Raw genomic sequence first — 27,960 nt, forward strand, 5'->3', positions numbered from 1 at the left:
TTCTACGAAAGAACTATCATCGAATTAGCACAGTAATTAGCAGGTGTCCGAAGAGCATTTCATGAAGGAGCCTGTAGTTTCTGCAATGTTGGGTCTCTGTATTTAATATGAGAGTGGCTAATTTATTGCTCTATTTTATCCAAATTAGCTATGGCCAACAGCTAGGAAAAATTTGGGCACCTGTGTTGATTATGGATGCTGTCTTTATACATTTTTTTTTTAACAAAAGGCACCTAGGTGAGGAAATGACAGAATTAAGGTCGCACAACCTTATATTCTTGTTCTGTGTTTGTACAACAGACACTACAATGATACAATAATTAATAATGATGGTAGTCTTTAATTATGTGATCATATATTCATTCCCTGCCTAATTCCATGCACAGTGGATGAGGTAGTTGTAGACTATTTTTCTTTTATCCTTCTGTGCACCATCTAAATCCTGCACTGAATACAGCTCTGTAAATTTCAATCCGTGAGTACTATGTATCTGTCCCCTGAATGAAGCAGGGATACAGGTGGAAAAAAGAGTGCAATTCAAGTCTATATCATAACAGGGATCCAAGAAATCCGTTTGCCACGAATTTGAGTTTTTTTACAGAGAATGTTGAGTTTTTACATTCTGTGGAAAAAAGAAAAACATACCGTAGAACCCTGTTTATCTGAGCCTTCATTATCCGGCTCTCCCTATTATCCTGGGTCAGGGCTTGGGCTGTCAGCCCCCTGCGGCGGGGCTCCCTATTGTAGCTGGAGAAACTAAAGTTCAGCGTTTCATTTTAATTGTGGAAAAACATAGATTTTTTTTTGGTTTTTTTAAATCAGAGAATGGGGTGGGGGGGGTTATCACTGAGAACTAGGATTCCTGATCATAATGCATAAGTACAAGGGGGGCAAATTAAGGTTACTTGGGCATGCACGCCTCATAGCGATTGTCCTCTTCTCAGGGTAAGGGGGGAGGAAGCCACTATCCAGGGCCGGCTCCAGGCACCAGCTTAACAAGCAGGGGCTTGGGGCGGCCAAGGGAGAGGGGCGGCACCTGCGGCAATTCGGGGGCGGCGGGTCCCTCACTCCCTCCAGGAGCGAAGGACCCGCCGCTGCACTGCCGCCGCCGATCGCGGTTTGTTTTGTTTTTTTCTTCCCCAATTGCCCCCAATTGCTTGGGGCGGCAGAAACGCTGGAGCCGGCCATGCCACTATCACACTAGAAAGTGTGGCATACCGCTTCTTGCCCTTACGGTGGGCTACACAATCCTGCACCGTGACCTAACCTGCCAGGTCTTTCTCTTGCACAAGCGGGGAGGGGGTCTGTCCCCCACCCTGACCCTTGGCCTTGCTTGCACGGATCCCTGGGGTAAACAGAGGCACAAGCAGAGCGAGGTGCAGCCCCTGGTGCGAGAGGCGTGGCCGCCCCTGCCCACTCCCGGGGCGGCTGGAATGTTTATTAGGTAAACACCCCATAGTGAGCGTTCTAGCCCCGCCCTCTTCCCCGGCGGCCAATCAGAGCCCGGGAGCAGTTTCAAGGTTCCCCCCCTCCACTCTGAGCGCCTCTGGCCTGATACAAAATAACAAAGCTTCGAACGTTGCCACAAAGTAACCGGGGGGCGCGTCCCCCCCCCCCTCCCCGTGCGCCGCCTTGGGCTGGCGGGTCTCCCCCCCCCACCCCGTGTGTTTTGCCCGGGGTTGGCGCTCCGCAGGTCGGGCTCAGCCTGCCTCGGGGGCCCGGGGAGCTGCTGCTGGTTGTTTATCTGGAAGAGGGAGGGGGAGCCTGGAAACCGCGCCTGTGTCCCATTTCCTCTGGTGTGTGTGTGTGTGTGTGTGTATGTGTGGGGGGGGGGGGGGGGGGGGGTTTTTTTTTTTTTTCTTTGCGCTCCAGCCCCGGATTCTCCATGTTGGACCCGATCTGAGAAGCCCGGAGCCGCTGCTCGGCTTGCATGCATGCATGCAGCCCACTCCAGGGCGTTTGCAGCTGAGGACCACCCCACCCCTCCTACACACAGCACCCCCGCCCCCACCTCCCTGGGCCTCTTCCTTCCCCCAACCCCCTCCCACCCAAAGGATCCCCTGGATCTGTGGGATTGTTAGATGGAAAGCGGTTCTATCATCACCCAAGTGCAGAGGGAAGAAGCCCTGGTGCTTGCAAAACAAGGTAAGGGAGAGAAAGTTAGAAACTTTGCAATAAGGAACAGGAGGCGTCTCTCTCCCCACCCCCCACTATCACCCCCACCTCCCCAATCTGTGCAATGGGGGGGAGCGAACTCCTGAGCTAGGCAACGTGGGGGCGAAGGGGCTGTTCCTGTTCTGTGCAAATGCGGAGGGGGCGTCTCTTGCACCCTTCCCCACTCGGGTTCGGCGCTGTCGAGCGACCTGCGTGGGGGGCTTTGCTCTTCCATCTCTGCAGCTACGCGGGGCCCTTCGCCTGCCGTCCCCCCCCTCCCCCTTTGCAAAAAGAGCCTTGGAAAGGGGGCGACTCAACCCAGATGCAAAATCCTCACTTGACCCTTTAAACGTGGTGGCGATTTTCTGCCTTTTCCCCTTCGCTGGTGGGTTTGTTTTTGTCGCTGTGATCGGCTCCCTCCCCTCCTTCCTCTTCTGTCCTGGGCGGCTGGGATTTGGGGAATTTTCATAAACATCCCAGTTATGTGGAGAGGAAGGAATGCCAGGGGCTCCCATGCGTTCCCACTCCCCTCCTCCCCCCTTTCCGCTGAGCCCAGCGCCTGGATGTGCTTTGCATTGGACACGATTTATTTTATTATGATTATTTTTTTTTTGCATCTGAGATCTTAAAACGTCAGGTTTGAGCTGCATTGCTTCCTACTCGCTGCTGTTTGTTCCGCCCTGCCCTTGTCTACACGTAGGGTGAGCAGACGTCCTGATATTAAGAGCTTTGTCTCATATAGGCAACTCCCCCCCCAAACCCCCCCCAAAAGTGTCCCAGTTTTTTCACACTTGCTATCTGGTCACCCTGTCTACAAGTGGGTGCTCTCACGTTGGTCTAAGGGACTGGATGTGGCTCTGTGCTGACCCCTCCAAGCAGCCTTTTCCCAAACCTGGCGTTTTCCAAGCTGGTATAGGAGATGTGGGGGGGGCAGTTCAATCCCAAACTGTCTCCTGCTTTTGCCATGCCACAGGCTGCTAACTTTGCAGGCTTTCCCCAGCATAGAGCGCCATGGTTTCATCATGGAAAAAACAAGACTGACCCAATGGGCTTTGCCAATTGCAGGACACTAGGATTGAAAGATCGATCCTCTTTGGCTTCTGTATGGAAAACCTAGCTGGAAACACGAACCGGTTTAAATGTGCCCCTTATTGGTAGCTCTGTAGTCCAGTTCTGCTTTGGTTTTTTTACTAGCCACTAGTTTCATCTACGGGCAATAAAACCTGTGCGATGGATTATTTTTTTGAGGGAGGGGGGAGGTTTTTGGAGAGATGAGATCTTGAAGTCAGCTGTGCAAAACTGTACTTGGAGACTGTGAAGTGCTGTGACTGGAGGAGTAGGAATAATTAGTCCATTGTTTATTGGGTGTTTCTGATTGCCCTGGTGATGCATTTGTTTGTGTGCAACAGAACATGGAATTGTCTCCTTTTTTTTTTTGAATGCTCTGGGGTTGCATGCGGGTTAATTTGGGGCCTCAGTTTTTCTCCAGTTCCTTTTCCCCACTGCCTCCATGTTCTTAAAGAGGCAGTGTTGTTCCTTTTAGGGCCAGAACTCTGAAAAAGTTCAGGGGTCGATTTATTTCCCTCCACCCACAGTTGGGCGCACATTTTCCAAAAGAGCTCCGCTCCAATTTTTAGGCCTCTAAATAAAGGCCCCTTTTTTCCCCAAAGTGCTGGGCACCTGGCAGCTTCTCCTCAATTTTTTTTTCTTCCAAAAGAGCCAACCACGCCATGCGCCAGCCGCTTCTTTGGGTGCCCGAATGAGAGCTGCACGCATGTTGGGTGCGCCCAGTGTTTTGAAATTGGCGAAACTGTGCAAAAGTCCAGTAGATTTTGCCCCTTGGACGCTAGAAATCAGCTACGTGCCCCACCGTGAGCGAAGGGAGTTTGTTTACCACCATTCCCTCTGGCTGATTGGGGCCTACCTACTGATTAGCTCTTGGCAGGAGTGCCAGAGATCTTGGAGGTGGCATTGGCTTTGAACTTGCGTTGCTGTTCTCCCCCGCACCCCACCCCCTTCTTCTTGGTGCCCTGGCTGATGCAGAAAGGTTTAATTGAATGCCAGCATCTAGTCGCTACTCTGGCTTGCCTTGTTTCAGGGAAATGGAGGCTCATGGCAGTCGCCCAGAGAAACACTAATTTGGGTGGAGAAATCCCTAGCAAACAAACAAGTTGGCTCTATTTGGAAGTTGGTCGTGAGGAGGCCTGTGTGTTCTTTCTCCTTTTGTCTCGGTGGGTGGCACAGTAAAGGAGATGAATAATTCTTAAGTATTTTACTAGTAAAACTTGATCTTGATAAGGAAGTGGAACAAGTGTTGTTTTTTGGAGAGCGATTAACTACAAGTCGGAGCGTGGGGGGCACGCGGCTTTGGATCCCCTCATTCCGTAGTTTGCTGTTGGACGCTGGCACAACCGGATACTGTTAGCAGTGCTGACTTTGGGTTTAGTGCAGACGAGATGAGTCCTTCCCCATTACTGAGCCCTTCTGGGTTGTGTGTGCTGATCATCCTTTGGATTTTTGTGGACCCCAAATGACCACTTCAAAGAGAAATTTCCCTAGTGTCTAAACTCCCTGTTATAATCTGCTTGATATGTCGTTGGCTTTTGACAGTGTAAATTCCTCTTAAAGTGGAGGTTTCTCTGCTTCTGTGTATGTTTGTTTGTTTTTTTCCTTTTGGAGTTTGCCCTCAGCAATTCATTAGCGAGGTTTCAAATAACTAGTTGTTGGACCTTCACAATTGCAGTGGTAGAGAGATCCCTCTTGATATTTGACCTGAGTTTTTCTCAGACCCCAGTCCTTCCCCGCATGATCAGCACGGAAGATAGTCACAGGATTGTCAAACCTTCTTACTGGAATTAGTTTAGAAGAACGCCACTTAATAGGAAAAAAATCATTAAGTCCTTAATTGTCTGATGAAATGATCCTTCAATTTTAGAGGTTTGGAATCTTTGCAGAGGAATTTTGGGGTCTTTTCTCAATTTTTTTTTTAATCTTGAAAATACAGACACAAATTTTAAAAAGGTATTCCCACTGTTTGTGGGTGAGATTTGTAGTTAAGGATAATTTATTGACTCGGTAGGAGCTGCTCCTGATACCTTTGGGATGTTTACAGAACAGCAAAGTTTTAATGGGTTTTTCTCTTCTTAGAAGCAGTGATTTATGTGTAAGCGGGAGAAAGCCAGTGAAATTCTCCTTTCTAGAGGATCTCTCTCTTTCTCTCTCCACTCTGGCTTTCAATGTTCAGTAACTTCCCAGGCAGAAAACGTATTTCCTCCTCTTCTATATGTTTCTTTGTGGTTTGAACACAATATTGCAACATGACGTTTAACTCAGTCAGCCGCGCTGGGACTTTGTCTGTGTGCATTTCCCCCCATTTCTAGGAACTTCCCAAACAGATTTTTTTTTTTTTTGCCTAAAGCAAATGATTCGTGCTGAAATGTCCCCAGAGCGGATCCTCGGGGAGGAAAGTATGTGTTCCTTCCATATGTCCTTAGGGAGTACAATATCTTCGGTACCATTGAGCTCAGTACCAGGGGCACACACGCCACCCCCTCCCCGGGTGGTTGGTGTTCCTAAAGGCTGGGATTGGGCAGGATTGCTTTTCCTGTTGAGTTATTCTCAGGGCTGGATTTTGATTGCTGCAAGAGATCAGGATTTCTGGTCGTGACAGCCATTTTTGGAGCCAGATCAAACAGCAACGTGCACTGCAAATTGCAGGGCTCAGGGAGGTAACTGACTGGGGTGCGTGAGGCCATTTTAAGATACATTTTAACCAGCCCTTTCAATCCGTTTACAAAATAATGGATCGGGAGCGGCATTGGTTGACCCCTCTTCCCTTAATCCCACAAAACAGCTTTTCTCTCTGATTTTATTTGTTGAAAGAGAGGCACCAAAAACCTTGTTTAGCATGAATCTGATACTGAAACGTGCTCCTTGCTGATTTTTGCAAAAGATCTACAGTTTGGAAACGTTTCTTAATCCCATTATAATGGATAGCTGTATTTGCCTGGGAAAACTAGGGGCGTAGAGAACATGATGCCAAAATGTCCAACAGGAAGGATTGTCTAGGGGTTAGAGCGGTAGCTGGGGACTCGGGAGACCCAGGTTCAATTCCCTGCTTTGCCACAGATTTGCATTGTGACCCTGAAGTGGGACCCACAAAGGTACTTAGGCATCTACACCCCCGATTTACATGCCTAAATCCCAGTTTTGGCTCCACTGCGATCCCCAAAACTCCTGCTGAACCCTGTAAGTTAGTTTTCAGGATAACGGTTCCCTCGACGCCTATGTCCTGCCTTTATGCAGGCGCACCAGTGTCTTCCTCTAGGCACCTGGACGCTTATGTCCTGCCTAAGCCCCAGAGCGATTAACGAACTGGGGGGAGATAGAGACACATCTGCCTATGTTGCATGCAGGGTCCAATCCGGTAGGCGTGCTGAGAAACTGCCTCCAGGATCGGGTCCCTGTCAGAATCCAACTAGAGGAGGAGGTGGGGATGGTTCCCACCTTAAATCGTTTCGCCCAGTGGTTAGAGCACGCGCTGTGGGAGAGCCAGGTTCAGTTCCCTCTCTCTGCCAGAGGGGGAGAACGGATTTGAACAGAGATTTCCTGAGCTAGGGGGTATTTTGATGTGGGGCTCCCTGAGGCCATGTCTACACTACAGACGCACAACTGTGTCGCTCTAGTGCCATAGTGTAGACGCTTCCTACATCAAAAGAAGGTTTTTTCCCCCCCATCAGTGTAGCGTATCCACCTCTCCAAGAGGCGATAACCAGGTTGGCGGAAGGAGTCTTCCTTTGAGCTAGTGGGGTTAGTTAAATTGACCGAACTGCGTCGCACAAGGCCTGACGTTTTTTCACAGCCCTGAATGACGTAACTAGGTCCATACCAGGCCTTAGTCCCTCCTGTTAAAGCTGTTCCACTTTGGTTAAATACTTAAGTCGTTGGGCCAGAGAGAGTCACTGTATAGGTCAGTGGTTAGGTGGGAGACAGGACACCTCGGGTCCAGTCCCGTGCAGCCCTTTATGATTTATCCACAGTGGAACAGCTTCAGCAACAGACACTGGGTCCCCCGATCGGAATAGCCCATAGTTCAGGGGTTAGAGCACTCTCCCGAGAGAGAGGATTTGACCAGGTGTCTCCCTTCTCCCTCTCTGGCAGAGAGGGGGAATTGAACCTCGGTCTCCCACATCCCGGGTGAGTGCGAGGCAGGCAACAAACCGCTTCAGTGCCCTGACTCCAGGGGCGGGGTTCCCATTCATGGCTCGCTAACAGAGCTAGATGCCTCCCTGCAGCCTGGATTTAGGTGCCTATCTCTATGAAAGGGGCAAAGGCTTAGCACGCCGCCCCCCCCCCCATCATTGACATCTCCCATTGGCTAGCTTAGGTGGCTCCCCACCTCCCATGCTGGCTTTGCCCATTTTAAGGCACCTGTCTCTCGCCATTCATTGTCTAGGGAGCCTGGTTTGGGCTTTGCGGATGGCGGGGGGCGTTCCTGTGAATTTCTAGGTGCCTAGAAGTTAGGTGCCGTGAGGTTGAGTGTTGCAACGCCTAATATGTGGATCCCACCCTTAGTTGCTTTGTCCACAGTTCCTCTCCTAGCACTGCTCTATCTCAGGAGGGGTGGTGAAGATAAGAGTATGTGGTACTCAGATATCATGGTAAGGAGGACCGTATAAGTAGACAAGATAGATCTTGCCAAGGACTTACGAATCCCCACACCCTTAGACCTTGTCTTACACCCTTAAGTCTTGTTTTACATATTAGATAATCACAGTGGTGCCTTCTGGTATCTCTGAATCAACGCTGGGATTTCCCCCACAGATGTAACCATGCCAATGTAAGCCCTCTAGCGTAGATGTGACGTGCGCCACCGCAGGGTGATGGGCACCAGGGTAAATGAGGGCGGGGGGCTACACCAGGAGTTTGCATTGGTGCAGCTACATCAGTGGCAGAAATTCCAACATAGGCTATGTATTGTTGTTCGACGTATATATTGCAGCGGCACATAAAAGGTCACAACCAAGTTGGGGCCTGTTGTGCCGGGCGCTGTACGGATCTGTGATAAGTGACCGCTCCTGCCCTAAAGATTGTATAAACTAGACCATAGCGTCAGCCTCACAGAATAATGTCCCTCTGGGCAGAGGCTTCTGGGTTATAATTGGATTTGCCTTTTACACCTTGGCATGTGCTTGAAATAATTTGGCATTTTCCTTCTGCTTCGCTATAAATGGTGCCTGCCTTAGAGAAGCAAGTCCCGCTGGGTATTGATTCAGTGATATAATGCAGTGAAAGGCCATTGTTGTGTTGGTTTTTTTTTAAATGGAGATGCCCATTAATTAGGCAGTGAGCTGATGGGGAATCTAGCGTGGTGCTCCCCACCCCCATAACCTCGATCGGCAAACCCAGCCCCGGCCATTTAAGAGGGTCGCACTTCACCGTTCTTAATTGGCCTCTTCCGCACCTAACTCCTAAATAAGGGCACTTTGCATAGGCCGTGAGAGGCGCAAGGGCAGCATGGGCTCGGGTATCGTTGGGAGGGTTGCAGAGGAGGTGCAGTAAGAGCTCTCTGGTTGTAGAACACCGAGGCCTTTCCCTCTTAAATACATGATTGACTCCCTCCCCCCTTCACAGCAGGACTCGTGGTTTTTTCCTGCAAGAACCTGGAGTGTCGTTGGGCTGTGTTCCCTTTGGCCTCCTCTAGGTGGTTATTTTGTACTGTTGCGGCACCATTGGTGGGAGCTCTAGTGTAGAGAAGGCTCTGGGCGACCATCAGCGTTTTTCATGCCCTAGGGGCGTGAAATGACAGGGTCAGATGACCTAGTGTTTAAAATACAGACTGGCGCCTGATGCCTTGTCTACACTATTGCTTTTCCCTCCCCTTCCCCCTTTGAAATTGTACTAGCATTAGCGATGGGAAAGAATTCAGAAAGAAGATTAATGTAGGTACGGCCTCTGGGGGTGAGGAGCGGTGTCTTTTGTTGGGAGAGACCCTGGTTTGCTCTGGAAGACTTAGGTATATCTCCATGTATATTTATTATCTCATAGAACTGGAAGAGACCTCGAAAGGTCATCGAGTCCAGCCCCCTGCCTTCACTAGCAGGACCAGATTTTTGCCCCAGATCCCTAAGTGGCCCCCTCAAGGATTGAACTCACAACCCTGGGTTTAGCAGGCCAGTGCTCCAACCAAGCACTTACATCACGCTTTTCAATAGTACAAATGCTCACTAGGTTAACCTTAGCACTTCCCTTCCCCGCGCGGTGGTTGCGATCGTCCCTGTTTAACAGAGAGGTGACTTGCCCGAGGCCATAGCGGGAGCCGGTGTTAGCTCTGGGATTAGAACCCAGGAGTTCCTGGATCCCAGCCTCACGTTCAGTCCACTGGACCTTATGTGTCAGGACTTAGATGCAGTAAATGGAAGGTGCATAGATGAGACCAAGGATTGGGGGTTCTCCAAATGGGAACTAGGTGCCCCCAATCCTGGCCAGGATGCTCAGCCGAAGCTCGATTGTTCTCAGCCACAGACTCGTTAATTTGACTCGACTTCTCTCTCCTTAATGCAGCTGAGGAAGGGGAGATCTACGCCTTGGATTTTAAAGGCCTATATCCCATTTTCAAATGTCTGTCACAGTCGTGGTGTCTCTTTACGCTGGCTAAGGGCTGGTCTACGCTGGGAACTTCATGAGCATAGCTTCTTCGCTGAGCGAGGTAGCTATACCAGCCTCACCCCTGGCATAGACTGTGCGAGGTTGATGGAAGAATTCCTCCATCGACCGAGCTGCTGCTGCTTCTCGGGGCGGTGGATTACCCGACACCAATGGGAGAACCCTTCCCAGCCACATAAATAGTGTCTACACTGGAGCTGTACTGCTGTAGCGTATCCAGTGTAGACAAGCCCTGAACATCTCCGACCAGGCAGTTCGGCCTTACGACGGTTGGTGAAGCTTGTCACTGCCCCTCTGGCTTTGGGCACCTCTTGAGTTCCAGGGAAGACTTTGTGAGCTAGCGGGTTGGGGTGAGACGACATATTGCCCTGGCGCATCTCCCGACCTGTGGCTGAGGTTCAGGAACAGGGATTGGGAGCAAAAGAGCGTATTCCTCACCCAGATAGTTCAGTGGTTTGAGCATTGGCCCCCTAAACTCAGGATTGTGAGTTCAATCCTTGAGGGGGCCATTTAGGGATCTGGGGCAAAAATCTGTCAGGGACGGTACTTGGTCCTGCTGGTGAAGGCAGGGGACTGGACTCGATGACCTTTCAAGTCCCTTCCAGTTCTATGAGATCGGTGTATCTCCATATTAATTAATAAAGTTTCACATGCTGCTCCTAGAGACCATTGTGTGACCTTCCAGAACTGGAAAAACCCCGGGTCCTCAGAGCCTCCTCAAATAGCATTGAACCAGTTTTGTGATCTCCTCCTTAAGGCGAGGCTAGACAGAAATTATATAGAGGAAGGGGCCCATCCACTGTCTTGTAGAGGAGTGGGAGATCATATCTGACCCAGGTGACATGACTGAGACCTGGCGCGTTGGCTGTGAGCATTAGCTCATCTGGGCTGCTAATGGAAGAAACTCGCCCTGCCCAACCACCAACCTCCTCCCGTCAGTGTGTGCAAGAAGGAAATCCTGGGAAGCTGCGAATCAGACTCTTAACGAGCTGGTGGGTGGAGGAGGGTTATGCTGTGCGTCCCAGCCCAGGAGGAATTCCTGTCTTTCTGCCCTGTTAGCCTTTGCTAAACAGGTTTAAGCTGGGGGTGAGCCTGTGCTGCCTGGCTCGTCCTCACCAGTTGCCTTGTGCTAGGTGGATGATTGAACTGGCAGCTGCTCAACCCCAGTGAGTGGGGTTGTGTTTCATAGGGACCGGACCAGCTGTGTGCCAGGCAAAAGCCATGGCTTCTCCTGCTGTAACTTCTCTCTAAGTCTGGGCAGAGGCTGGCCTGGAGGATGGGAGGGGCTGGGGCATCACTCAGTGCTGGGTCACTCTCCGAGTGAAAGTAGGTTTCATTTGACTCAGGATAGCCTGTGACTGAAAGCCGTTTCCCCCCAGCCCCACATCTCTTTGCTCCAGCAGGAGTGACCCCTCTCCCGTGCTGCTCTTTGCTGTCCATCAAACCCTTCACCTGGGGTTCCGGGGGCTGGGCCCTGGGGTTCCTGTGTTTTGGGGTAGTGACGACACTGAAGTGAGAGGTGAACTTTTGCGGTTTGTCGCTCCAGAGTCCACTGGTTCCTGAGTTGTTGTTTTTTTTGGCTAGGGCTAGGAGCAACATATCCTTTTTTTGGCTCTACTGATTTTGAGATGATCCGTTTGGACTTGTTCTGGTCTTTTTTTAAAAAGGAAAACCCAGCGAGCGTGCGCTGTTGTCTTCTGTAAGCGCAGTCACCTGCTTGGGGGTGGTTGAACTTCAGTCTTGCCGGCTGCCAGTTTGCAGTCTGGGTGACTGTGCTGTGCGTTGCCAGAGACGTGGGTGTTAAAAATGCCTGAGCTCATCTGAGGTTTGTCTGTCTCTCGACTTCCACTGGTGGTGGGAGTTACAGGGCTAAAATCCTTCGTTTCGGAGGCTGGCTTCAGGAAACCCGGAGCATATCCTGGGAGCATTTCCAGTAGTGTCAGAAAACATACAGAACTGCATGGAAGGGTTTGCCTGAATCTCAGGATCGTTTCAGGGCATAATCTCCTGCCCGGGGGGTCTGGTCCTTGGCACACAGAACGCCAAAGTATGTTTATTCAGTGTCTCGAAATCAGTCAAGCTGTGTATTTATCTCCAGCGTCCAGCCTCCTCGTTCAGTGGGTGCTGCAGGGTGGTTGCAGGATGTTGGATAGTTTACTCCTACACACAGCCAACGTGCTGCTAAGATCTTACATCTCTGTTCTCCCTGTGCCCTTGGCCCTGCTTATGCCGTGCAGGTGATTGAGACAAGTTGGAGGTTCTCCCCAGGGCAGGTGGGAGACGCTGTTGGGAGGTTTAACAAATAAACCATACTTTTGACATGTAATTTCTCTGCTTCGATACCTTAATGACAGTTCCCTGGATTGGGAATGCACTGGGATTATTGCAAAGCAACTCCCTCTGTACCACGCCCAGCACCATGCTTGCCCTAGCTCTCCCTCTCCACGATCCCCTCTGTGAGAGGAAGCTGTCAGCGAGAGGCAGCTGTGGGCTGCCTGGACAGAGGGACTGGTCTTTGTTCTGCAAAGTTGCACTGAAATATTGGAGTTGAGGAGTGGGGCTGGGTACATGTCACAAGGGCTGGGCTCGGCTCAGGGTGAAAAGTACCAGGAGGATTGCAACCGATTGGGGCTCGGAAGCTGCACCATCACTGGTCTAGGGTGGGTGTAGGGACTGTTTAAACCCCCCTCCTTAGTGCAAGGGGAAGGTCCCTCGGTCGAGCTCTAAATCTCCCCCCTGTTGGGAGCTGCAAAATCTGTGCAAGGGGAAAAGTCTCCTGCTCCTTCCCAGCCCCACCCCCCTGGCCAGGGGGCTATTAGTGCTTGCAGCGGCCAGCCCCTTGGAACTGGTGACACTTGATAGAATAGGGGCTCTGCCATGTGAATAATTCATGTCCTGGAGCTCCCTGCCTGCTCTGAAGGGCTCATCTGCTCTGGGACCTACCAGAATTCCTTTCTGCTCTGGGGCCTCCGCCCTTACTGCTGTGGGTTCACCCCCTCCCCCTTCCCTCTCATCTGCTCTGCAGCACCCCCAGTCTGACCTGGGACCCCACCGCTTGTCTTGGGAGTGAAGTTGCAGAGCGAGGGAGGCAGGAAGCTAAGGAAGGAGGCAGCGGCTTCTGGGAGCCGCAGGGGGGAGTCGCCTTTCCCTTGGCACTGCTTGTTCCTGGGCCAGTGTCCTCACAGGGCAGGCAAGCTGTCAGGTGCCGGAGACCCTTCCTCCCCTCTGCGTCTCATCCCAGGGGATCCCGCTCTGCTGCCTGGCCCTGATCTCCCCACGCCGGGGACAGGCTCCAGGCAGAGGGAGTTTCCACTTGGGATTCCTAGAAGGAGTAGCTAGTTTCCCCCTGGCCCCCCAAAGAGAGACAATCCCAATCGCTTCCTGACCCTGTAAGCTCGTCCCTCCCAGCTAGCAACCCGGCGGCACGGGGCCCCGGGCCAGGTCACGGAGACGTGCTGAGGAGGCACTCGGTGTATTTTTGACACTGAGTAACTGCTACGTGCATCGGCAGCGAATATATTAACTGGCAGCTTTGGTGCATGGAGCTTGCTGGGGGGGGGGGGTGCCTGGGCCAGGGAGGATGGGGGGGCTCAGCCCCTCAGCATTGTGGGCTGAAGCCGAACTTGCCTCCAGCTGCAAGGTGTAAAGGGGGGGTCATCTCCCCCTCATTATGGGGACGGGCTGGGGAGGGAAGTCTGGGCTTGTTGGGACGGGCCGATAAGCCGTCCGTTTCCCCTCTGTTGTCATTCTCGCTTCAGTCCGAACAGACTGGAAATGGGTGGGTGACGTTTATTGGGCTCCTCTGGGTGGCTTCCCCTGGGGCTGAGGGTCTTTGAGATTTCCCCCTTCCCCAGGGCAACTAGAAACCCAGAGGAGAAGTAACCACCTGGGGAGAGTCCAAGTATGGGACGAGGGGACAGGTGCAGTGTGATGGCTGCATTGGTACCTAGGCAGAACAGGGAATCAGGAGGGCAGGGTGAGAGGAAAGGGCGGTGGGAGGGGACTGAAGTGCACTGGAGGGGAGGGGTCTGGCAAAGCAAAGGGTGGGCACGGGGTGGGGAGCGGGGGAGGATATGTGCGGGAGTGACAGAAAGGGGGGTGCCCTTGTGTGCCTCCTAGGAAGTAAATCACTATCCTGTTGCACCAAGGCATAGGCTCTCCAGGGGCTGCCGTAGGAAGGTGAGTCTGACTCTTTACAGGGACAATCGGGGTGGGGGTACTACACTAAAGCCCCCACCCCCAGGGTACAGAGTGGTGGCACTTTGGTTCCTGAGGTGAGTTCAGTCACCAGCAAGATGCGCCCCTCTGCTCTCCCTGCAATGGCTGGGCCTGGCCCTCCCCACAGTCATGCCTTACCTTAGCCCAGGATGCTTGCATCTCATTAACCTTCAGCACTTAGGCTTGGGAATCGAGGGAGCAGCTGCCTCGGATTGGAAGACCCACCCCCGCACCGCACCCCGAACGGCGTGGCTCTGGAAGGGAGGTGGCGAGACCCCACCACCTGCAGCATCCGGCTGGAACTGCCACTGTGGAGACAGAAGATCCGGAAAGGTGGACAAATAAGATGAAGGCCGCAGTACGACAGCACCCTCTGTGCCCAGATACTACGGTGATGGGTGCTCTAGAAATACCAGGATTTGTATTCTCACTGCGGTGACTTGTCCAATATCTTTTTCCAGCTCCAAGTGCAAAACCTTTTTAATCTCTTCCCCCAAACCACTGTTGCTGCAATTTGCATCCAGTGCTCTCCGGACAAGAGCCTCTGCTGTGACCAGTTGCTGCTGGGTCTTGCCCTCCAGCTCCCCTGTGTCCTGCCAGATGGGATTTCATGCTGGCAGACTGAAACCTCACCTGGTCTGTTCCATGGGCTCCCCGGTCCTGGGGCTGCCGCTACTGCAGCGAGCTCCAGGACCTGCCCAGCCACATTCACCTGGAAAACAATGAGGAGAACTTCAAGCCAGATCCGTTCTTGCCCTGTGCTGGGAGCCTACAAGGAGCTGGAGCTGGTGCTGCTATGAGCCCTGGAGCGGTTTGGGGAAAGGTGTTTATTGGATCATAGAAAAAATCGGAGGGATCCATGCTGTGGCCAAGGAAAAGGTCTCCGCTGACTTTGGATTCTTCTCACAGATGGTACTTGGTATCCCGCGAACCTCTCCAGCTCACTACCCCTCTCCCTGTTCATGACCCTGGCTCCCTTGGCACATAGATTTGCCTCCCTTTATGAGCCCAGGCGTCCATCGCGACCAGGAGCCTGTCTTGGAGAGCAGCCATCCCAGCTCCCTGCAGGATGTTGGGCCTGAGACAGTGGTACCCAGCTCAGGAGAAGTGGTTGGATACCATATATATATACCACGGCCTCCTGTACCTTTGCCTCTGGCTCCTTGTCACTTGTCTCCTCCTCTCAAGAGCTGCGTTGGAAACTGGGTTACTAGAACTGACTTCAGTCTTGGCTATTTTGAGAGCTGCTGGCTGACTCGTGCATTGACCTTCGCCACCACGTCCCCAAACGGTGGTGCGCCTCGGCATATACAGTAGGAAATACAGTCTTTTCCAATGAGTGTGTTTTGGCCCATAAAGGACCCGGTGATGCCGGAAATGCTCTGGAGTCTCCATTTGGGAGCCAGATGATAGCTATGTCCCTGACCCTGTTATTCCAGGGGTTGGGAGCTGGCCCTAAGGAACCCATTCCCCATCTCTCTCCGCCTTTAAAACACATACATGTGATCTCAAGCCACTAATGCCCCCCTAGACAAATAAGCATGTGACAAAGGTGTTGGATTAGCAACAGCGAGGTCAGATCAGCGAGGTCAGGGTCTTACCAGGGGTTGTGGTGAATTCTCCATTACTGGCAAACGAGAGGGAATTCAGGGGCGTTACGCGGGAGGGCAGACTAGATGATCCCAGTGGTCCCTTCTAGCCTAGGAACCTTCTGACGCGCTTTGGGATGGTTTGGAGCATTCCCAAGCTAGGGCTCCCTGCAAAAACACTTCTCTCGATACTACCCCGGCAGCCCGACCCCTCACCCAGCATGAAGCTATTCCCAACTTGCCTGCTGTTCCTGGAACGCACGTGTGAGCCGCGTTGGGGGAGGTGTGGGGGGGTGTGTAGGAATCCCATGGGGCGGTGACTTGGGGCTGTCTCTCTCTGGGGTGGGCAGGAGAATCATTGAGAGCGAATCAAAGCCCAGCAAGTGCTTCCATCATGGAGTCTTGCTGGTATCCAGGTGCCTCTACCACCTGCTTCTGTCTTCCTCATGGCTGTCAACTTGAATCCTTCCTCATACTGCCATAGGCAATGCAGCTGGGTCATGGTCTGCCTCAGTAGCCCCAGCCCGCCCTCCAGGTCCTGCTATGGCCAGCGTGCTGGCCGTCACCTTGCTAATGCCACTGTTAAACGTGTGCAGCCATGCCTCTTCCTCGGCCACCAACTCGGCTGCAAGGACCAGGCAAAGCTGTTGGAGAGGACAAGGCTGTAGGCCCATCTCAATTGCTGGGAGGGTTGGTTCTGCAGGCAGGTGCCACGGTATTGCTGCAGCTAGCTTCCAACATGGGCTGCACCAGATTCTCTGTCGCCAGGGTCTGCCACCACCGCAGATGGCTCTGCTGGAACTGCCGCTCGTTAAAAGATGGGCGCATGGAGTGAAACCTCCCAAAGCGGTTGGGCTGCTGGAGCCTGGTGGCTGGCCCTGTGAGAACAGGGGTAATTTGGAAGGCTAATTGAGGTAATAAAGTTTAGGATCCCCTCCCTGCTTTGCACATACTGTCTTTATCATCAGCTAACAAAGCCCGGCTTGAGCCTCCTTGCTGACTCATTGACGACAATTGTCCTGCTTGCTTCCTGGTGCATCAGCTGGAGATGCAAATTCAGAGAGGGAGCCAGGTGGGGTTAGGTTAGGGTTCAAGATGAGCATAAAACTTGGAGAGTGGAGAAGGCTTCTTGAACTGCTCATTGTCTCGTCTGTATCAGCCAAATCGCCGGCTTCCCCCGGCCCAACATCAAAATAGAAACCTACAACCTGGAAAGATTCCCCCAAGGTGGGAGTGGATCTATGGGTCGGGCGCTAATTGCGGGAGAAGGGAAATAACTGATTGGGTTCCAGTGTGGTCTGAAATGTCACCAGGAGTGAGAGAATGAAGCCAGCTGGGCATGGGACACTGAAGTCCGTACTTTAAAGAGATTTTTAAGGCTTGTGTACACGGGGAGTTATTCCAAAAGCTATTCCTGTCGTACTCCGGAATAAGAGCAGCACCCGCATGTGGGGGTAATCGGGAATAGTTAAACTGCTTTATATTCACACCCTGCCTTAGTCTGGATTAACTTCCATGTGTAGACGTGCCTTCTCCTCCATTTCCATGGCTTGTGGCTACTTTTTGTTTGCAACTGATTTGTTTTAGAGGTGATCAGACTTCCTGATTGAGGGGGGCAATTCACCGTGCCCTGACCGTTCAGCATGGAGTATTCAGTAGCATTTCGTAGCAATCGCTGTTGGAGCTGGGATGCTGGACACATTGGGCCCACAGGCTGCTGTGATGGCAAATCCTCTGTTCCTATATCTTCTTCGGTGGGGCGTTCTCAATGTTCGTTCTCCTAGGGACACGTTCCTGGCACTTTGGGGTTTGGAGAAGCCCCAAAGAGCAGATAATGCAGTGATGGGGTTGGGAGCATCTGATCTGGAGACTTGAGTTTGACCGTGGCCTGGGGGTTCTTGGTTGCCGGTCCTATCTCGTAGAGCTGGAAGGGACCTTGAAAGGTCATCGAGTCTAGTCCGCTGCCTTCACCAGCAGGACCAAGTACCGTCCCTGACAGTTTTTTGCCCTAGATCCCTGAATGGCCCCCTCAAGGATTGAGCTCACAACCCTGGGTTTAGTAGGCCAACGCTCAAACCACTGAGCTATGCTGTGGAGCTTCTGCAGCTGGTGGAGGAGTGAAAGGTGCTTCCTCCCTCCCGGTGCTTAGCTCAGCATTGTGAAGGAGACGGGGAAAGAGTTTCGGCCCAAAATGGAGGTTTTAAAAAGGAAATTTAAGATCCGCTTGTGAAGAGATTCTCTGACCAGGGAGGAACAAGGAAATGCAGCAAGGGTTAGAAATTAATCTTAGCCCGGGAAAGATGCTGGGTATGTGCGTGGGGGTGTGTGCGCGTGGGGGTGTGTGGGGAGGCTGTTTTGTTCCACCCTTGAAGGCTACCCTGTAAAGGGCAGAGCGCCTGTCACTTTCCACCCCGTGTGCCTCCTGCTGCCTCCAGGCCTGGTACCTCCCTCAGTGCTCTCCTAGCACCCCACAGAGCTTGTCCCTTTGGATTGTCAGCAAAGCAAACATCAGGCTTATCATTAACCGATCCCAGCCCTGAGCCGGCAGGGCTCCGGCCCTGCTTCTAGCTGGCACGTCCATTGCAACGGTTCTTGTCACGATTGGGAGCGAACCCTGCATTTGCCTCTGTAAATGGGAGGTGGCTGGTGTGAGGAGACCATTGGCCCGTGATCCGTAAGGCTAAGGTTTTACAGACTCTCTGGAGCCAGCCAGTCGCCTGCCCAGCTTCCCCCTCTGTGCTGTCCTATAACTTCTGCACCCTGACCCTGAGAACGGCTCTCTTGGTATGGGGCCAGGGCTCTCGGGAGGGAAGCCATCGCCAAATGCGGCTGGGGTGATTAACGCTGTTTAACCTCGTCCGCCAGAGCACGGCGCCAGAGAAAGAGGAAATGCCGCTGCAGTTATTGGAGAAGGACAGGGACGCAGCCTGATCTTTCTCGCCGCCGGGAGCTGGTGCAGGGAGCTCTAGACACAGATTACCCATGGGTTGGGATTGCTGCTGGCCCCAGGTTCCTCTCCCCAGTTACAATCCTGGGGACACTCTGCTCAGATCTCTCCAGGATGGGACGGGGATGAAGCCTGCCAGGCGAGACACTCCCGGGTGCGTGCTGTGAGCATGCAGATGCATGAGGCACTTTCAGCCCCCAGAAGAAGGTACTAGTTGCAGGAGAGGTGGAGGGACTTGCCCAAGGCTACACAATGAGTCGGTGGCGGAGTTCATGGTGGGCGAATCCTTAGCCCTCAGCCCCCCTGTGCCTTGCTGTGGCCACGCTGCTTTCCCGGATCAGGCTGGCTGCACAGCGGCGCTGGTGTGAAGTCTCTTCACATGGGCTTCACTCCAACTCGCCAGCCTCTCTGCCTGCTCCTCTGGCCCATGGGCTGTGTCTGCCTGTGCTGCATGGGCAGGTGGGGCACAGATAAGGAAGGGGCGAATCTCTGTGGAGACATTTACTCAAAGGGCTGCGTGTGCTCAGCACCCTTGAAGGATACCAGGCACTTCTGGAGCCCTGGGTGCAAATCCCGGCTTGGGTCCCAAGAGCAGATAAGCCCCACGTCACCTCCGTGGAGCGTGGTGCAACGTTTGGCCTAGTGGGCAGCCTGTCCTCGAGAGACCAGCGTGGAGTGGTGGTGGGGAGTTGGGAGAGTTGTGGTGCACGGTGCCTGGAGTTGGCCAGTCAGCCCTACCATGCCCAGGTGCCCATTTGTGCTTAGATGCTGCTGGCCCTTAGCACCTGGTTGCCTGGAGGTGCTGGTGACTCAGGTGGCCCGGAAGGTGATGGGAATTCTTCTCAACTGACTCTAAAACCCAAGATGAGATGCTGGGACTGGAGGGGAGCAAAACCTGGGGTGCAGAATGACAGCGGAGGGGGTGGAGCCAGAGAGTGCGAGGGAGGGGCCCCCTTTCACCCCGGGGCAGTGGAGTTATGGCACCAGGATTGTGCTGATGGAAGGATGCAGTTTCCAGAGCGAGGCTCGGAGCCGCTCCGGAGTGCGGCCCGCCGACTGCAGGCTCCAGCCCTGCTTTGCCGCTCCTGCTGGTCTGACCGCTCTGACTCCCACGGAGTTGCTCCCGCTTTACACCAGCGTTAGCGAGGAGATCAGGCCTTTCGTTTTCGGACGCTTTGGGAGGGAGGGATTGGGGGTCTCAGTTGCACAATGGTCCCAGAGACGCTGCGGTCCCTCCCCAGCCCAGCGGCTCAGAGCCCAGGCTGGCATCTCCGCCCTGTGAACAGCTGCCTGGTTTTCTTGGGGGGGAAAACCTTGCAGAGTGAGTTTGTTTGTTTTTTACTACCTGGTGCCCAAGAATGGCTGGATTTAGCATGTGTTGTCCCCAGCTCACCTTCCATCCAGGCTCAGTGACCGTCACTTGGCTAATGATCACGCTAGGGGGCTGTGACATGTGCCCCCAGGTTGTTTCCCCCACCATTGGCTGTTTATCTCACCAGCCTGCCAGCTCCCCCTCCTCCTGGGGGCTCCCCCTCCCACTTCTGGTCCTCCGGCAGCTCCCGGACATGACTGTACTTCAAAGGCGCTGGGGACTTGTGGGTCTGCAGCGCCACCTTCTGGCTGCTACTCAACATGGCAGCCCTGGGTCCCTCCCAGTTTGGGGCTGGGAGGGTCGCAGCCTTCAACGGCCGTTGGGTGGGATGGGGCAGTGGGGAGGGACGCGTGGTGGTGGGTTAGCACGTGGATGAGTGAGGACCGTTGGGCTGAATCCACTCCATCCTTCAAGGAATTTTGCCCACAGTCCTTTGCTTGGATTTCTGCTATGGTTCGTTTTTCAGGGGCTCACTCCTCTCCGCCCCCTCCGGTCCTGCCCTGTTGGGCCCATATTCCTCATTGATTGCAGCCCTTGTGCTGAGCTAGTCTCCCAGACACGTTGCAGTGGACTGGACCTCTCCCGCCAGCCCCTGCAATACCGAGAGGTTGGGTCTGTATCCCGCGTAGGGAGCTGGCTTTGTGCGGGCGACCATCCTGCTTACGCTTGGCTGTGGTTCTCTCCCCGTGCTCCAGGGTTGGTGTCCAAGTCTTCTCCCAAGAAACCTCGTGGCCGGAACATATTCAAGGCGCTTTTCTGTTGCCTCCGCACACAGAATGTCGGTCAGTCAGGCTGCGGTGGGGAGCATGCACCGCACAAGGAGGAACCCAGCACCATCGCTAAGGTAAGGGGGCTGCAGGGCAGGGGGGACCTGGAGCTGGGCTACCGACCCGCTAGACACCAGTGTGTTTGACCCCACATAGGACATGCCTGTGTCTTAAGAACGAAGCTTGTTTGTCATTGATCCCGGTAAACCAAAAAGCCAGAGAGTCTGGTTCTGGAGCCGTGCCGCAGATGCGAATGGAAGGAACCCTCATCCAAGCACAGCCCCCTAAAGTTGCACCCATCTCCCCCAAAACTCATAGAGCAGGTGTGTGTGCAGGTACCCCCACCTGTGTGATGGGAATGTTCCACCAGGTGGCAGCACTGGGCCCCTTCTCCATAAACAAGTGTGTGTGTGTGTGTGTGTGTGTGAGAGAGAGAGAGAGAGAAATATACCTGCTGCAGTTTCGTCTCTGAGCCCTTCCCTGCTTGATCTGTCTTAATTCTCATGTTCTCCGGCTGACCCAGTGCTTGTGCTGCTATTCATTAGCCTTTGATTATTTCTTAACTGATTTCTCTCCCCTTCTCTCCGGTGAGAATTGCTGTAAGCACGTGGCAGCAAATCGCAGGGGAGTTCTGTCCTGTCCCCGGATGGCTAGGGCTAAGGGGCGGGTCAGTCCCGCAGCCCAGTCAGGGCCACGCTGTCTCTCTGCTGCTGCCGGCTGTCACGCTAATACCTGTGTTTCTCCTCTTCTTTCCCGCTTTAGTCCGATCTGCTGCAGTGTCTTCAGTACCAGTTCTACCAGGTATGTGCCGAGCAGCCGCCGGGTATTTGGGTGGGTGGCTGAGATTCCCAGCTCCGATCTCCCAAGCAAAGGCCCCTTCCTCTCCTGCCGAAACAGGCCCTGATCCGAACCCCACAGTATCCGTGGGAGTCCTGCGGATTTTGCTGGGGTGTTGGCTCCAGCCCAGAGTGAACTGCCTTCCCAGGGAAGGTGGAGAAGCTTAAGACTGTACCATTCCCTTACTCCCCCTCGCTTCAAAGTTCCCCACTCGTCCCTGAGCATTGTGGGATGGGGACCGCTCCTCCACTGGAGAAAAGGGAAAGGTCGCCATCTCTTAGCGCCACCATCTCGTTGCCAGAGGGTGTTGTGAAGGCCAGAAGCATAGTTCAAAAGAGAACGAGATAAGTTCCTGGAGGAGAGGTCCATCAATGGCTATTAGCCAAGATAGTCAGGGACACAGCCCCATGCACTGGGTGTCCCTAGCCTCTGACTGCCAGAAGCTGGGACTGGACGACAGGGGATGGATCACTTGATAATTGCCCTGTTCTGTTCACTCCCTCTGAAGCATCTGGTACCGGCCACTGTCGGAAGACAGGACACTGGGCTAGATGGTCCATTGGTCAGACCCAGTATGGCCATTCTTATGTGCCACGGTCCGTGCAGCTTTGGCATGAGGTCTCTCCCCAGTCCCTGTCCGCTCCCAGTGGGAATTCAGGATGGTCCAGATGGGAAGGAGGCTAGTAATTCTGTAGGGTGCTCCGGGTCATGGGGAGGGTATCGCCCAGATCTCTGGATGGAATGTTTAGAGTCTCCCTGCTGGTCCCCATTGGAATTCTCTCCAGTGTGAGGACATGGATGGACACCCCAACTCGGTGTGAGATGGGGGAGCTGCTGGAGATGAGGAGTGTGTGTGTGGGGCGGGGGGGGGGGGGGTCTGCTGGTTAGTTCCACTGACCCTGATCTCCATGGAGGGGTCTCGCTTTGGGGAGGGGCAACTCAACCTGTGAACTGCATGTGGGCCAGGGCTGCTCCCCGAATCCCTCTGGCAGCTGGGCGTGTATCTGCTTGCAGATTCCCGGGACGTGCCTGCTCCCCGAGGTGACTCAGCGGGACCAGGGCAGGATCTGCGTGGTGATCGACCTGGATGAGACGCTGGTGCACAGCTCCTTTAAGGTGACCCCACGTGCTTGCTCAGGGGGTAGGGTGGAGGGGTGGCGCAGGGAGGCTGCTGGTGGGAAGAGACGGTGCGGGGGCAGGAGCAGGCGGGTCTGGCTCTCCGGACCTGGGTTCGGAGCCACTGCTGGCCATGGAGAATACTTAATCCCAGATCCCGTGAATGCCCGATAAACGGGTGACGCGCCGGGGGCTGGAAACGAGGCATGAGATGTTCTTGGAGGGACTGGGGCAGCCGTGGAGGTTGGGATCTGCTGCGCCCCGTTGGCTGGACAGCAGAGCAGCTGGGGGTTGGAGCAGGTCCTGGAGGCTCCTCCCCCGCCAAAGCAAAATTCTCCGACGCCATCTCCCCCAGAGCAGAGCCAGATGCATGCGGAGACACCACGGCATGCCTGCTCTCAGTCTGGTTTTCTGTTGCCCCTGGGGAGCTGGGGGTTGCCCCTCTGGGGCGCTGAGGAACCCCCTCTGCTCTTGTGCTAACAGACTCCTTGATTCCTTTTCCCCCTCAGCCAATCAACAATGCTGACTTCATAGTGCCTGTGGAGATAGAGGGGACCTTGCACCAGGTAAGCGAGTCCCTCTGATGGGGTGGGTGGCGCTGTGACCAGGATCCGTTCCAGGAGCGGGGCCCGTCCTGTCCTGTCTGCGAGGAGGCCCAGTTTCCTGGGGCCGCGGAGGATCTGCGGAGGCCGTAGCCCGGTTCAAGTAATCCAGGATAGGCTGTTACCAGGCAGCACGGCCTATTCTTGATTACTTGTTTCAGGAGGCGGCTGCTGGCGCCGGAGGAAGATGGACTCGACGGGGCTGAGTTCGGCGCCGGGCGTGGCTGGGGGAGGGGAGCGGTGACGGGACCCGGGCTGAAGCCCCCACGCTGGCTGCAGCGACGAGCACGGGGCAGCCCCTCCGTGCTGCTGTCGGTGCCCCTCCAGCTGGCTCCCAAGGGGCAGCTTGGGCAGGCGGCGCTAGGCACCAGACTCCATCTGCTTGAGAATAAGCCCCAGGCCAATGTTGGGGGCCCCCCCCCACTTGCCAGCAGAAGCAGGGAACCCGAGCATCGTCCCCCCGGGGGCTGTGTTCCCCTCACCCCGGAGTCTCTCCTGCCCCCTGCTGACGGCCCCTCCCCTCCTTAGGTCTATGTGCTCAAGAGACCTTTTGTGGACGAATTCCTGAGGCGGATGGGCGAGCTGTTTGAGTGTGTCCTCTTCACTGCCAGCCTGGCCAAGGTGAGGGAAAGCTGGGGGAGTGGGGTGCTCCCCACGCTGCCAGCCTGCTCCGGGCAGAGGGGACGTGGTTGGGGGAGGTTCTCTGTGCTGCTGGCCTGGCCGTGGCGTAGCCATGGCGGGAGGGGGGATATCTTCTAGGCAAGCCGAGCCGCTCCTGCTAGCCCTGGCGCTGGGCTGCGGGGGACGGCGGGGAACCGAGCCGCTCTGGCCACGTGCCGGCGGAGCCCGCGCTAAGCAACACGCCGCTCTCTTGCTCTTGCCAGTACGCCGACCCGGTGACGGACCTTCTGGACAAGTGCGGGGTGTTCCGGGCGCGGCTCTTCCGGGAGTCCTGCGTCTTCCACCAGGGCTGCTACGTCAAGGACCTGAGCCGCCTGGGCCGGGACCTGCACAAGACGCTCATCCTGGACAACTCGCCGGCCTCCTACATCTTCCACCCGGAGAACGCGGTGAGCGCCCCCATCCCCGGGCCACGGCTGAGCTCCTGGGGGTGGCTAAACGGAGCGGAGACAAGCCATGCCCCGTCGAGGATCTGGGCTCAGCCTGCCTTGACTTCTCTGTGGGGCTCCTGCTGACCCTCCCCTCCCGTCCTTGCCCCCCTGCAGGTGCCCGTCCAGTCCTGGTTTGATGACATGGCGGACACGGAGCTGCTCAACCTCATCCCCATCTTCGAAGAGCTGAGCGAAGCGGAGGACGTTTATACCAGCCTCGGCCAGTTGCGGGCGCCGTAGAGCCTCCAGCGCCCTGGTGGCCCATTTCTGCAGGGGACTTTCACTCAGTGCCTTCGCTAGCAGCCGGGAGGAGGGGGTCGGGCAAGGAGTCGGCTCCCGGGCCCCAGTGGCAGTGCCAGAGCCCTCGCCTCTCGGACCGGGGCGCAGGACGGGATGTTGGATTGCAAAGCGGGGAAATCTCCGTAGCCCCGGTCACAGGTCTGAGCCCATCTCCTGGTAGCCCTGGGGTCTCTGCACTGCGGGGTGCAGGGCTCCCCGCGCTCCGACTCGCAAACGGGGCTCTGCTTCCCGCCCCGCTCGCCTCCCTGACACACAGCGCCTGCGGATTCCACGTGGAGGGCCTGGCTGGGCGACTCCTGCCATGGGGGGTGGGGAGGGTTGTGCATCCCAATGCCTGCCTTCTCCCCCCACGTGCTGCTCTGAGAGCAACTGCCTGAACAGACGGCCAGCCTCCCGGCAGGACGGCCCTCCAGCTCTCCAAAGGGCAAACGCCAGCTGTCCCCGGCCCCTGGAGGCGTCCCCGGCCCCTGGAGGCGTCCCCGGCCCCTGGAGGCGTTCCGCATGGCGGGGCAGCTGCTGCAGCACCTTTGCTGTGGCTTTCTCCGAATCCTAGTCCCACTGCCGGTGCCTGGGGCTGGGCCAGAGCCCTGCCTTTGCCATCCCCCCCTCCCAGTCTCATCCTCCCAAGTGGAGCCACTGATCCCATTCCCTGTCACCCTCTCCCCCAGGAGGCACCTACTGAGGCCTCTGGAGCTGGAGCCAGGCCTGTCTGGGGTCAGCAACCCATCCCCCCGGCAAGGCCCAGGCCCAGGGACTCATATCCTGAGGGAGCCTCTCCATCCTCCCTTGTCCCTTAGCCGGCTCCTTCCAGGAGCTGGGTCTCCAGCCCAACCAGATTCCTCCTCCCTGGCCTGGATCCCAGCCTCGGGCCAGCGTCGCTCTGAAGGATGTTCCTGGAGCAGCCCCAGCTGGGCCCCGTGGCTCCCAACAGCTGCCGTTGCCCAGTGGAGCCGAGATCCTTGCCTCATACCAATTGCCGCTCGGCTCCGAAGGAGGGGGAGATGCTGAGAGCGGCCCAGCCAGAGGCTGCCGTAACGGGTAACTTTAAACCAAAGCCACACTCCACCTCCCTAGCCGGTTTAGCCCAAAGCAGGGGCCGGCGGGGGCACCTTTGAGCTGCAGGGAGACGGTCACGTTGCACTCCCGCTCCTACAGTCCAAAGCAGCGCTCTCTATCTAGGGGACCACGCCCACCCCCCTCTCTTAACTGCTGCCCTCCATGTGGGACATGGGGCCCACGGAAACAAGATGCTTCCTCCACCACCAGCAGGCTGGTGCCTGGAACATCCCCTCCGTGGGGTGCTGAAGGGGTCGGGAGTCAGTGTGAGAAGCCCCCCGACACTGAAGTCCCAGTGTGGTGACGTCTTCAGCTTCAACAGCTCCTGCAGGTGGTCTCAGGAAACGCTCACTGGAGCTGAGCCCCTTGGCGATAGGAGACTTTGGCACCAGCCCCCCCCCCCCCAACTCTGCGTTGTGCTGACCCCGCTCTCTCGGCACAGCTTGACTTCCCCAGACCAGCCTGGCGAGACGGGGCCCTTTCCTCTGATCTCCGTCTCTCTGATCTCCCAGCATTCCTCGTCGGTGCCACAACACAACCCCGCAAGGCCCGGAGGAATCTGCCGGGATGGAGTTTGTGGCATGTCATATCCGTGGCCGCCCCGACGAGCGGTGGCTGCTCCGGGCACCTCTGCCACTCCAGCATTGGCAACCGCCCCTCTCCATCTCGGTGCCTTCCCGTTCCTGCTGCACCTTCTGCTTTGGCATTTCCAAAGAGAACCAGCTCTTCGTCCGAGCCAAATGGCGACCGGGTTGCAGGCAGCATCCCCTCCCCGAGGGGGCTCTCGGGAGGGCTGGGCCGTGGCTGTCGCTCTGCCCGTGTGGCGTTGGGGCCTGGCGCACATCCCTCCGGCAGCAGGACAGACTCTGCTGGGCTGTTACACCATCAAGTGCCATTAGGCCACAGGCCAGTGCCTGCTGTGCCAGGGGGCACCCCCGTCTGGGCCTGGCCCCCACTGTGAACTTTGTGGGTCACGGCCCAGGCCCGAGGAGGGCACCATGGGACCAAAGCTGTGAGACCTGTGCCTGGCTGGGCCCTGGGGCAGGCCGACCCCCTTCCTGCCCTCGGGGGGTGCCGTTCTCAGGCCCAGCTAGGAAGGGCCGGGACCTGTCGGAGTGACTCAGAAGGAGAAGGGCTGACAGCCTAGGCTTGGGGTCGGAGAAACCGGGAACCCACTCCCCCTGCCCCTCAGGATCCGAGCCTTATAGGGGAGATCTTAGTAACAGGCCGGTGTGTGCCGGGACCGGGGACTCCAGCTCTGCACATTGTAGAGGGGAGCCCAGCAGGGAGCAGTGGAGCACCAGGCCTGGTGGGGGGGGGGGGCACCCCAACTTATAATAAATACAGGTTTCCTCTCCCCCCTCGAATTCCCTCCCTCTTCGGGAACACAACTCTACATCGAGCTTCTCAGGACCCTTCCACCCCAACCTCTGATGTGGCTTGAAATGCCCATGCTAGGATGTGAAATTGGTCCCTTGTTTGCTTCCCCTCCCCCCAGGTGGGGGCACCACCCCACACCTGTATTGTAGAAATTTTCCAGCAGTGGTTACCACATCTGACCTGTTCTCCCCCCCACACACACCTGCACATACCGGGGGGCCTGCCCCAGCATCCGGTCCAGCCCCACTCCTATCCCTCGTCTGCTGACTCAACGGCCTCTGGTGAGTCACCCCGAAATGCACATGGCCGTGGGAAATCCCCACCCCCTGTACTGCAGCCAGGAGCCCTGAGGACGGGGGAGTCTAGCTGCAGGTGCTTGGGCAGGTCTCATGCCTCCGACACCCCAACTGGCAGCAGGTGAGCCCCAAAATGCAGCCTGGCCGGGGCCTCGGAGCTGGGCTTCCCCAGGCCTCCTTCAGCATGCACATGCTCACCTGAGCTCACTGATTTGCCTTTCACCTGGGGCCGTGTTCCCCTAAACCCCATAGCTCTGCTCAGGCCCCCCCATTGCAATCGGGGGGGGTGCCCCCATCTCCCACGGTGGGGGTCGGTGCACTCAGCGTGAGGCCCTGGGGTGTCCCCCCCCTCCGGGGCGTAAAGACTTCGGTTGCTTTGGTGACACGGTCACTTCCTTTGGTTTGTTACATTTTTGTCTTATTCAAAAGAAAAAACTTGAAGCCGGCGCCGCTGTCTCGGTCTCTTTCTATTTTTGGAATCTTTGTATTAACTGCGATTAAAGCCAGGAAAGGAAACTGAATTGGGTCTGGTTATTGGCTCTGCTCGGT

The 27,960-nt window shown here is 55.6% G+C and overlaps 1 protein-coding gene across 1 annotated transcript; it reads left to right on the forward strand.

The window, feature by feature from the left end:
• The first annotated feature begins 1,872 nt into the window (after positions 1-1,872).
• Positions 1,873-27,932, forward strand: CTDSP2 (CTD small phosphatase 2). The gene is made up of 8 exons (XM_024218412.3): positions 1,873-2,145; positions 20,641-20,789; positions 21,475-21,513; positions 22,564-22,665; positions 23,175-23,231; positions 23,796-23,888; positions 24,152-24,337; positions 24,494-27,932. Exons 1-8 carry the CDS (start codon positions 2,082-2,084, stop codon positions 24,617-24,619), a joined length of 816 nt encoding a protein of 271 aa, XP_024074180.1. The 5' UTR covers positions 1,873-2,081; the 3' UTR covers positions 24,620-27,932.
• The last annotated feature ends 28 nt before the right edge of the window (positions 27,933-27,960 follow it).

Source organism: Terrapene carolina, unplaced genomic scaffold (genome assembly GCF_002925995.2).
Source record: "Terrapene carolina triunguis isolate 2854851 unplaced genomic scaffold, T_m_triunguis-2.0 Scaffold836, whole genome shotgun sequence".
Taxonomy (NCBI): Eukaryota; Metazoa; Chordata; order Testudines; family Emydidae; genus Terrapene; species Terrapene triunguis.